The following is a 12,763-nucleotide window of genomic DNA, read 5'->3' on the forward strand; positions in this document are numbered from 1 at the left end:
TCAGTGTGTGTATTTAAAAGTGGATATCTTTTTTTATTAACGTGACGTCAAAAAACAAATTGTTTCATCAACACTGTCTATACATGGTATTTCAACAATTAACTCAGTCAATTGTTTGTTTTCACTTGTTTTATCTAGTTTTTAGCCTTATCTGTTGTAGTTATGTTTTAGTTTTTGAAACATAAAATCCTTAAAATTCGATGCGTTTTTGTAAATCTACAGCTTGATATGTTTAAACAAGAAATTTAGTAAAATTTTCGGTTTTTTGAAATTGACTAACTAGAGTTTTTCGACCAATTTATTGAATTTAAAAAGAGAACATATTTTTTCTTTGCATTTGCCTGTTATTTCTTACGATTTAATCTTTAAATGAAAAAAAAATTGCCACAATGAATCTAGTATATAAATAAAATCTAAGTATATAAATCTATATATAAATTTTAAAAAAACTATCTGCATGATTGGTCCTTTTGAGGTTTTATGTATTTTCGGCTTTTATGAAATATTTAACACGTCTAGTTACGAATTCTAACATTATGTATTCAAAATATTAATAAATAAATAATAAACACTCCTTCAGCATATTTAAAATATTTTCTATAAGGAAAAAAATAAAAAATTTAATGGTTTTTAATTAAATTTAAAAACAGGTTTATTGAAATTAGTAGGTGTGTGTGTGACATCAAAATATTACAACAAAAGATACAGTATAGAAGAAAGATACTCTAGAACTTGAATTTTAGGAACAAACACGGAAATTAGGATCTATGGAGTTTTTTTATAATTTCAGTTATCGGGAATCACAAGCAGTTGACATATACAGTATGTCTTTAGAGAAAGAGTACCATTCGAATTGCAATCGTCATGTAGGCAGAGCTTGTAGAACTTGGATGTATTAAGACTAAATATTATCATTAACATAGTTAATTTGTTTTAATATCAACGCTTGAGTTTTTTTTTAACTAGATTGGCAAACATATTTAGCTATCACAAAATTTTTTATTTGATTGACGAAAACAAAATTGCAAGCAATAATGCTAGTCAATTCATATATGTTATAATATACTCAGATAGCCGGGATATACTCAAACAAGATCGTAGACTAGTGTGTGATGGCTGAGCATTTAGCCATAGCAATCTAAAACAAAAACATGGAGCCATACAGACTGGAGATTAGCAGTAGAAAACGATCCTATGGAGATTTTAACTCACTGGTGTCATCGATCAAATACATCAAAACCAAGTCTATACATTTTTAAGGAGTAATTACTGAAAAATATGGAATAACTCAACTTAAAAAATTAGGATTAACTTCAAAAAATGGGGAAATGGATGTCAGGAAAATCAAGGGCTGGAAATGTTACAAAGAGGTGCGGTTAAAGACAATGTTATGGGCTTTAAGTAAGGGTCAATATCAGCATTACTAGTCGATCTCTTCTGTGTTAGCTAATTATGATTATTCATTGGGAATATATGTACCATACTGGTTTTTAATTTGTAACTCCTTCACAATTAAATATTCTAGTTCCCACAATTCATTAAATTTAAGTGACAAATTTTGTTTTTATCTGTATTTTTAACTCCCGAACCAAAAAAGGGTGCTATGAGTTTGACCGCTATGTGTGTCTCTCTGTGGCCTAAGCGGATGAATCGATTTGGATTTTTTTTAATGGAGAGTGTTCTTAGATACTTTTCAAGTGGAGTTTTCACTTTGGCACTCTCACTTCTTTTATCATTAATTTAAATCTTTTAACTGTGCCTTTCAGATTACTCTTGGGCTTCTGAGGTTTTTATTGTAGATTCACAAGTTTATATGTAAAAGTCTTTTAACTTCTAAAAACTCATTTAAGACAAATCATTTAACAACAACAAGTAAATTTTCAATACATACTTTTAATTGCCCAAAAGGTAAGATTTTGTAATTGTCTTTGATATTCTGCACTATGCAATCGACATTTTGGTGTAATTTCTTCCGATACGGTTAAATCGAACGGTGGTAGATGACCCAATGCAAAGCTGCTAAAATATTCAGCAACATCCTGCATTTCATCTGAAAAAAATAAAAATAAGAGATAAGATATGTAAATCCTATATGAAAAATCATGCAGTATAATTGATTGCCTATGCTCCATACTGTAAAGATACCTATATTTTTAATTAACCTCGAAATTATTTCCGGAGTCACGATATCAAGGTTATATTTTATTAGTCTTTGTGTTTATTTATATATTCTTTTTTTGAATTTCCAAGGCAATTAAAATTCATAGTCAAATTTAAAAAAATGATACATTAAAGCAATTTAAGATTATATCGAAGGAATCAATATTTCATAGTAAGAAATAATTTTTGAAGCTCTTGTTTGATAATATGCCAATGGATATTTAACATTTTAATAAGGGTCAATGCCGACTGTCCCTAAAGTTTAATGCGCTTAGATTGCAGGAATTCTTCTTTAAACGAAAACTATGTATAGCAGAAATGATTGTCGTGTACCTCCACGACCTTGAACTTCAATCGAGAGTTTTTCAAAATTTTACTTTCAATTTTTTAGAATATTTAACAATAGAATAGAATGGCATCAGTGCTGTGATTTAAGAATAAAATGATAATCAATATATCCAAAGTAAACTCGTATATTAAACCGGATTACCACCAGAAAACCTGTCATTTCCGCCCACCTATAGTCACAAATCAGCATGGATTTGTATTTTGTAGAATATTTTGAACTTCAACAATAGGATTTATGAAGTGAGTAATGTTTCGGTGAAAAATAGAAATAGAAGAAAAAGGCGGCTAAAATGCGACGTATTTAGTTTTAATTTAGCAAGGGCTAGTAAAATTATCTCTAGGGGTCTCTAAAAGGTGTGTACAGCGTTGAGACACAGAAAGATCCAAACATTTATTATTTCAGCATTTAGAAAAATTCAATAGTTTTATCTTTTGATGAAATTTGCGAGGATGAACGTCTCCGAGATTCTGAAATTTTTTTAAAGTCTATCGGGTACCAATTAGACAATATCATTAATCAACTGAGATCGCGTTTTCTGGGAATGAAGGAAATTGTTTCCAATTTCAGTATCTTCGAACCTACAACTTTGCAAATTTTAAATGGTACCTATTTATTGGAAAAAGCTGTACTATTTGTCGATTTATATAAAAAGAATATCTATCTGGTTTGCCAATGGAATTCTCAGTTTTCGATCCGCTTTTAGACATGGAATAGGAACGTCAGCTTCTATAGGAGAACTTGCTGATTTATAAAGAATTATTTTATTTATTCAAGCTTTATAGTCTACAGACGGAGGTATAGTTTCGTGAATAACACACTTACGAAACTTCGTGAGTGGCTTCATTTGTGTAACCTACAACATTTTTATTTACGAAAACTTTGGAAATTGGGGCGTTAGCATAATAAAACATATAGTCGTTAAATTGGCATGTTTAAGGTGTAGGTCTGAGAAAACGGCTCATGAAATATTTAGGCCAGCATGTACATTTATTTTTATAAATGAGTACAATAAGAGAGAATAATAATGGCCTAAAAAATATTGGGCCGTTTGGTGTGACCTCAACCCCCAACATGTCGGAAAAACGGGGGTATGAAAATTTATGAACAACCGGCCAATTTTTACACAATTGTTTAATAAATATAAGATAAAATTAAATTTACATACTGGCCAACATATTTAATGTGCCGTTTTTCCAGACCTACGTCTTAAACATGTCTTTATTAATTTATTATGCTAACACTCCAATTTCCAAAGTTTTCGTAAATAAAAATGTTGTAGGTTACACTAAAATGAAGCTACTGACGAAGTTTCGTTAGTCACGAAGTCATACCCCTCTCTGTATTGTAGACTATTCCTAACGCACTATTTCTGCTATTTTTAACCATTCCTGGGACTACGGCTACTGTCGAGCGACCATTTTCAAAATTGCAAATGATAGAAACTTACTTAAGAAAATCAATGAATCAAGAAAGGTTTGACACAATTTGAACTTTGATGATGTCATTAGCACATTTAAAGGTGCAATTTCACATTATTCATTTTAATTTCCTATATAATTTTCTGCGTCTCGGCTAGGCCCTTAAGTAAATATGCTAAACATAAAATAAAATATACAACTGTATTGAATAATAAGAATTTATATTTTAATTTATTGGTCAAAGAACTTGATAATGATAATTAAATAAAAATCATATTGATATTTATAGTAACCTTGAACAATGATGAAGAATTAGTTTGTATATAAATCTCTTATATATACATCTCTTATAAAAAGTTTCATTTTCATTGATGTAATATGGTTTACCTTTATAATATAACCGGTCATACAACTAACAAAAAAAATTACTTTCCCTTTCATTACCAACAACAACTGAATAATAATGTATATAGTGAGTTAATTTATAAAAATTCTGTCATGTTTAGTTTTACGATTTTACAGTGCACTATGGAAAATTCGTAAGCCGTTTTTTTGGGTATAAAAAGGTAGTATTAAAACCTCGTGTTTTTAATTGGAAGTAGTCAGATGAAAACTCTTGACTAGATAGCATGAAGATATAGATCCAAAGGCTAATACCATTATAGTGGGTTGCAACCTGAAGTTTTTACATATAGAAGATAGCTTTAGTCAAACCAAGTACCAGTCAAGAATAATATAAAGTAGTCATTAATTAGGAGATAAAAAATCGTTAATAGAAAAGGTCATCTTAGAAAAGGTGTCTAAGCGTAAGTCTTCCTTTTTTAACTGAATATTCCGGTACTAGAGATCGAAAATACTGTGAAAATACTGTTTCAGTAGTAGTTTGTAGTTTCAGTACAAATATGGTGGGGGAAAAACTGTAAAATTGAAAGTAGTTGAAACGGTGTAGTGTACCAAGGTAGTAGAAGATAAAAGAAAAATTCATGATCCTGTAAAGAATAACCTTTAGAAAGAGGGAGAGAAAAAATATTGTATAATATGTAAGCCGATCTTTGAAAGTGTGTCTGAAAGGAGACTGAAAAATAGTATCCTTCCCCCCTGGATGGATGGGAGAAAATGGACATAAAGTTCCCGAAAATTATTATCGTAAGAAGGAGATAAACGGGCATTACTATAATATTTATAAATCAAGGTGCATTTCATACTGATTGAAAATATTATTATTAAACAAGCCCAGTAACGGTCAAAATCAATCTTAAGCTTGCAGTATTGGTTTTGATCCCACAAGACTTGTTAGAAGCTCCTCCCCTCATATTTTAATCTTATTGTACAGTTTCATTTCAATAAAATTTACAAGACCAAACAAATAGAAATCGATATACCATATTCAAAGTCCTTAAAATTTAAAAATTTGAAGTGGCAGATAAAACTGTTTTTCTTGCAGAAGTGGTATGCTGGTTTCCCATCAATATTGTTGAAAAATAAAAAAGGTGCATGTAGCAAAGTCAGCACTTAAGTATGATTAAGAAGAAAACAAGAGTCTTGCAAGACAAAGACCAAGGCTCTAAGACCTTCTAGTCTTGGTCTTACTCATCACTCACTATACTTTCATTTCACATTTTACGACATATGAAATTGTTCATTCAAATTTCAATAAGCATCCAAAGTCAAGCCATTGTCAGTTTCAATTGATTTGCCATTTTTTATTCAATTATTTCTGTTTCATGTTTTAAACTCCCATTAAGTAATTGACAGCTCAGTATACAAATATAATTAAATAGGCATTTATTTTCTGTATTATTAAATAATTGACGAAGCATGTAAACGCTGTTCTATTTATAGGTGTTTCTATATTTTGTTTATGTTTTGTAAGATAATTTTAATTAAGATGTTGATAAAGAGAATTATTATTATTATTTTTTGAATATTCCTTTGTTTCTTACACAATCAATATATTCATTAAAAAAAAAAACTTATTAAAAATATTTGATAACATTTTTTTTCTTATAATATTACCATTGATTTCGTAATATTTCTAATTGTAATATTGTAATATCTATTACACTATACAGATGTTTAATTTTATTTTAAACTTGTGTAGGAAATTTTCTTCTTTATATACCATGCACATATGTAATATGCAAGGTATACTAAGTTTAGTCCCAAGTTTTTAACGCTTAAAAATATTGATGCTCCGCACAAAATTTTGGTATTGGTATTCATAAAATCACCTAATTAGTCCATTTCTGGTTGTCAGTCTGTCAGTCCGTCTGTCAACTCGATAACTCAAAAAAGAAAAAATATATCAAGCTGAAATTTTTACAGCGTTCTCAGGACGAAAAAGTGAGGTCGAGTTCGTAAATGAGCAACATAGGTCAATTGGGTCTTGGGTCCTTAGGACCCATCTTGAAAACCTTTAAAGATAGAACGAAAGTTTAAATGTAAAAAATATTCCATATAAAAAAATAACCAACTTTTGTTTGAAACATTTCTTCGTAAACATCACTGTTTACCCGTGAGGACGCAAATTAGGTGTAAATTGTATTGTATAGTATGTATTATATGGGAAAATCAGTTATGTATGTGTGACATGCATGTATGTATAATGTGATAGAGTAGTCAATACTGTCTATGCATGGTATTTCAACAATTAACTCAGTCAGTTGTTTGTTTTAACTTTTTTTTTCTTCAAATATCAGTCGTATTTCTAACAATAAAATGTATATTTTTTTGAGTGGCTTGTAGGTTTGTAAAATGTACATCCTACAAAAAGTTTTACTTTTCAAATAAGAAATATTTGATATTGATACTAAAATCTAAACGAACACGCATTTGAATGTAATTTCCCAAAAATATTTGCACAACGCATTTGGATAGTATGTTCACGGTTGGCCTTCAAACATTCAGTACTTACACTAAACTGAAGTGGTATGTAATATAGATTTATGTTTGATTAAACTGATAAAGCCTTTCTCATTTAAATATTTTCTATTTTTAAGCTTATTTTCGAGTTAATTACTTTAATTTTTTATGAGTTATCAACGATAAACTAGTAAACAATGTGTCGTTTTAATCTATAAGTAATTGTTACCTCTTAAATGAAAGAAACGTGTATTTTAAGAATATTATATTAATAGGTTGGCTGATAAGTCCCCGGTCTGACACATAGATGGCGTCGCTAGTATTAAATGCATATTATTTTTATATAGTACCAACCTTCAAATGATTCGTGTCAAAATTTGACGTCTGTAAGTCAATTAGTTTGTGAGATAGAGCGTCTTTTGTGAAGCAACTTTTGTTATTGTGAAAAAAATGGAAAAAAAGGAATTTCGTGTTTTGATAAAATACTGTTTTCTGAAGGGAAAAAATACAGTGGAAGCAAAAACTTGGCTTGATAATGAGTTTCCGGACTCTGTATTTTTTCCCTTCAGAAAACAGTATTTTATCAAAACACGAAATTCCATTTTTTCCATTTTTTTCACAATAACAAAAGTTGCTTCACAAAAGACGCTCTATCTCACAAACTAATTGACTTACAGACGTCAAATTTTGACACGAATCATTTGAAGGTTGGTACTATATAAAAATAATATGCATTTAATACTAGCGACGCCATCTATGTGTCAGACCGGGGACTTATGTTAGAGTAAAATTTGGTGTAGGTATGGCCTGAGGGAGGGGGCGAGCCGGGCAACCACCCGGAGAAGCAAAAATGAGTTGCGGCAAATTCTTAAAATATGATATGGAGTAATATCGATAATCGGGTCTAAATAAAACCAGGGTTATTCCAGAAAAATTCATTATAATTCATAATTAAAATAAATCAACGAAAAAAGATCATTGGTATATATGTATTTAAGCGAAACTGTACATATAATACAAAAACCCTGTATACAGGATGCATTTTTATGTTGACATATGCATGAAACTCAAAAAATATCTTTTATCGATAAAAATACTTCGAGTGAAAAATGTTGGGTGTGCAGGCGCACATCTTATGCACACATTAAACGTGACTTAGGTTTTCAAGCTCACTCTACTCCATAACTGGTAATCGATAGATGAACATTTTAAATTAAACAGTTCTCATTGATTAAAAAAGTAACATTTTTTGTTCGAAACATTTGTCTACAAACCGTACGGTTTAGGCAAAAAAGAACTGAAAAGAGTCTCCCAAAATTGTAATTTCGTAGAATTGTTTCGGCGAAATTCGGGCACTCTTCGAAAAAAATTTTCCAATAAATCCAATAAAAATGGTTCGTTTTTTTATGAAGACTTTAGTTCAAAGATTTTATTTCAAATTGAATGAACAAACGCACAAAAAGCAAGATTTTTGCTATCAATTACTGTCTAAACTATTCGGTTTACAAAATTTTTTTGCGTATTTATAAGGAACAACTTCCTTATTTAAAGCATTCATCTAATGTTTGTCAGTTATGAATCAGAGTGACGTTTTAATTGAACTTGAACCTTTTTTCGTTTAGAAGAATTTTCCTCAATTTAATTTATTTACCGAGTTTCATGCATGTGTCTTAAACTTAAAAAAGTATGAGTGTAAAGGATGGCCAATATTATTTTATGCCGGAGCGGTTAAATAGCTGGATAGGAACCTCGGCCCTCCGGCCCCCAAAAATTATATATAATTGCTATATTGCGATCTAAAAATACATGTTTCACCCATTCAAATGATTCATGTTGAGCAACCCTATACTTATATAAATTCATACTAATACTTATTTATAAAACTCTTGGTAGGATTATTTCTGTTCCTGTACAAATTTTCTAAATTTAGATAGTAATTTGTTGCAAGTAGATTTCAAAAATCGATTTTTATGTGGTTTTTACCAAAAGAATTGTCCTAAAAATATATACTAAATTCACAATTCGTTTAATAGTGATGAAAATGATTCCAAACTTGTTACAAGGGTGGTTTTTAGGGTCTCTGAACAGGAATATCGCAACAAAATTGGTCTTCGATGTACCTGCTGCCCAGGCTAAACGGTATTCCCGTCGTTTCCTGGAAATACGTTATATATTCGCTGAGCACGAATATCAAGTAAAAATGAACAATAAACTACATGACACGTTATTAAATATAATTTCTCGGCTCCATAAAGCTGTAAAGGGGAGTTGAAACTATATACAACATTCATTGCTCTTGGAAAATTTTCATCGGACATTGTCATTTAAATTTAGATAATTTATATACGTATTTGTACACAATTATAATAAAGTACCTACAATCAACGCAATAAAAATTATAAACAAAACTAATTAGGGGATTTTCAGTTTTAAAAACAACAATTTTTTAACTCCGTTATTATCATTATTGTTATTACTATTTTATTACCAAACAATTCCAAATTATCCAATTTATTATACAGGAGTCAATGATTACATATTTACGTACATTTATTTACGTATTATCGTGTTTGTGAACCAAGAAGACAATTAAATAAATCTCATTTTGTGGTGTGGTCACTAACCTTGATACTTTACAATGTATAATTTTTATACTTTGCGTAATGAGTTTTTGTACATTTATCTCTCATTACTCATAAAAGTGAAAAGACTACATATTGTACAATATCGACATGATGAGATCGATGTACCTATACTTCCCATAAAAATGGTGGTTTTAATTTGGTGAAGGTGAACCGACTATTCACGCAAAGTAAATTTATTTCTATATTATACGATTACACGATTACCATGATTAAACACTACTTGAACAAAGACTAATTACATGATTACAAACTAAAGAGGATGAAAGTGTAATTTACTTAAAGAAAATTATTCAGAAAATTTACATTCTATAATTCGATATATATTGAAATAATGGTGGAGGCGCAAGGAATATATCGGACAAATATCATTTTATACTTACAATAAGTGTAAGTATGTCAGTATCTACTGACAATAGATAAGTGCAACGTTCTAACAAATTTCATTTCCGTTTAAGTTAAGAATGATATGATTAATCGAAAACTGCGTGAACGAACATAAACAGTGGCGTAGTCGACCGTAATCGACTGACTCCAAACCGATTTTGAGTTTGTAAACTTTTATTGCATCGGACAGTTGATATTGTGAACCAATATTCGGAACAACGCACTACTTATGTGAACCATTTTATTCCACTTAAAAATTCGTGAAAACCAAAAACAGATCAGTATTAACTAACCAGCTGCATTATTTGAAAGAATTACTGAAAAGTGCTGTTACCAATTATTTCACCCAATTTTAAAGAATAATCAAGAGAAGTAAAACAAATGTTTTCCATTTTTATACCATGTTTTTATGTAATATACAAGGTATACTAAGTTTAGTCCCAAAGTTTATAACACTTAAAAATATTGATGCTACCAACAACATTTTGATATAGGTGTTCATAAAATTACCTAATTAGTCCAATTTCGGAAGTCCGTCCGTCTATGAACACAATAACTCAAAAACGAAAAAAGATATCAAGCTGAATTTTTATAGCGTACTCAGGACGTAAAAAGCGAGGTCGAGTTCGTAAATGAGCAACATAGGTCAATTGGATCTTGGGTTCGTAGGACCCATCTTGTAAACTTGTAAACCGAGATAGAACAAAAATTTAAATGTAAAAAACGTTGCTTATAAAAAAATAAACAACTTTTGTTGTATAGTATGGGAATATCAGTTATTTATGTGTGACATGTGTGAATGTGTAATGTGATAGTCATCAACACTGTCTATACATGGTATTTCAACAATTAACTCAGTCAATTATTTGTTTTCGCATGTTAATATTTAAATTCAATACACATATTTTTATACCATGTATATATGAAATATACATAGTATATTAAATTTAGTCCCAAGTTAAAACAGTTAAAAAAAAAAAGTGCTACGAAAAAAATTTTGGTATAGGTGTTCATAGAATCATCTAATTAGCCCATTTTCGATTGTCCGTCCGTCGAAAACGAAAAAAGATATCAAGCTGAAATTTTCACAGCGCACGTCAGGACGTGTGTTAAATGAGGTCGAGTTCGTAAATGATCAACATAAGTCAATTGGGTCTTGAGTCCGTATGACCCATTTTGTAAACCGTTAGAGATAGAACAAAAGTTTAAATGTCAAAAATGTTCCTGATTAAAATTGAATGGACTAATTAGATGATTTTATGAACACCTATACCAAAATTTTTAAGCGTTACAAACTTGGGACTAAACTTAATATACTATGTATATTTCATATATACATGGTATAAAAGTTTATGATATGACTTTACGGTTTGATGTGTTTTCTTTTACTAATAAAATTTTCGTCGCGAGAAAAAAAGCGAAATAATAAGATGGATTCGAAATTTTAAGACATGGTGGATCATTAGATTTTATGACTTTTATCACTATATTTTCATTAGAATTGCAGTCAAATTTGAGGCTTTAAAAAGATAGGATATTGGGTAGCCAAGGCTAATTTTTTTTTGTCAGTTTTTATATATGATATCACTCATTAAAGCCTACAATATTGAAAATGAGAGATATAGCTACATTTTCTGTAAGAATGGTTGTAATAATGCGAAGGTGAACTCTGACTGTTGAGGTCAAAGATCTGTCCGACGAAGAATATTCTGTTTTATTAAACTTAGGACCACTTTATATTTCTATTTATAATTTAATTAATTATCATCTTAAAAAAATATTTTTGATCAATTGTAAGATGCATTAACAATTTTCGAATCCCTACGAAACAAAACATCCTATTTGAAAGTGAAAAGTACTCTAGGCTAGCTATAACGAAGCCAAATAGCAAATTTATGTCAGTAGTCACTTATGAAAGACGGTGTTGTAATGTGGACTAACAGTAAAAAAAAAGGTATTTTTATCATATCTCATCATTGAAGAAATTAAGCAATTTTCACGCGTACTTAATGTCAATAATGCTCCCATGCAGAAATATTTATAATTTAATCATAATAGGATTTCGTTCAGAGAGGGGGGAGCATCTTTGTCTAATTTTACATTATTTCCAGAAAAAGTGAACATAAATTTGATTTAATTTTAGTTTTTTTACCCATTAATACCTTGCACTTACCGAAAGGTCTTGCCTGCTCATCGCTCTGTTGCACTCGCACATGAGTGAACTTTTTTGCATTTGATAATGTATTTGTTGCGCGAAGTATATGCAATCCTGAAGCTCAATTTTTCAAACTTTGTAACTTACTTTTATCAGTTATTTCAAGAAAAACTGGTGAATTATTTAATCAAATTGCTTTAGTCATCATTCACAGGTGGGAGACAATTACATCGCACCTAGTCTAATCTTTAATTCTAATCACGGTATCTTATCTCGTTTCTAGACCACTTTCTTGGTACAGAATCCTAAAGATCATTATCATAACGAGAAATTTAATGAAGTGGTTTTGAAATTGATTTTCAAGTACAGTTAGCAGTACTATCAAATCTAAATATATTTTTATATAACTTATCTCGAATGACGTAACATGCATTTATTTAAAAATATAAAATCAATAGCCTAAAGGTTTTATTAAGTACCCTGTTTAAAACATACCTATATAAACATCTAAAAAAAAAACATCTCAAATATTAACTGTAAATTATTAAAATCATGAAATATGTCGCAACTTTCAGAAAACCAAAAAGTTGTTTGACTCAAAAAGTGTGTACAGAGTTATTATAAGTTTCATCTCATCGGACAATGAACTTTTTATTTATTTTTTTCTTGTAAAATAAAGTACTTACATATTTTTTTAAATACATTTTTAAGTATTATGAAATTGACTGGTATTTCAATGTTTTGAATTTCGAAAAAAAAAAGAATATAAAAACCAAAATTAACTTCCGTA

At 29.7% G+C, this 12,763-nt stretch overlaps 1 protein-coding gene across 1 annotated transcript in view; it reads right to left on the reverse strand.

Moving 5' to 3' along the window:
- The window catches only part of LOC123306118 (O-acyltransferase like protein), a 39,233-nt gene that overhangs the window by 13,593 nt on the left and 12,877 nt on the right, over positions 1-12,763 (reverse strand). Inside the window, exon 2 of the mRNA XM_044888001.1 lies at positions 1,892-2,050. Within this exon, the coding sequence (XP_044743936.1) occupies positions 1,892-2,050 (159 nt within the window). The remainder of the gene's footprint in view (positions 1-1,891; positions 2,051-12,763) is intronic.

The sequence above is a fragment of the Chrysoperla carnea genome, chromosome 1 (assembly GCF_905475395.1).
Source record: "Chrysoperla carnea chromosome 1, inChrCarn1.1, whole genome shotgun sequence".
NCBI lineage: Eukaryota > Metazoa > Arthropoda > Insecta > Neuroptera > Chrysopidae > Chrysoperla > Chrysoperla carnea.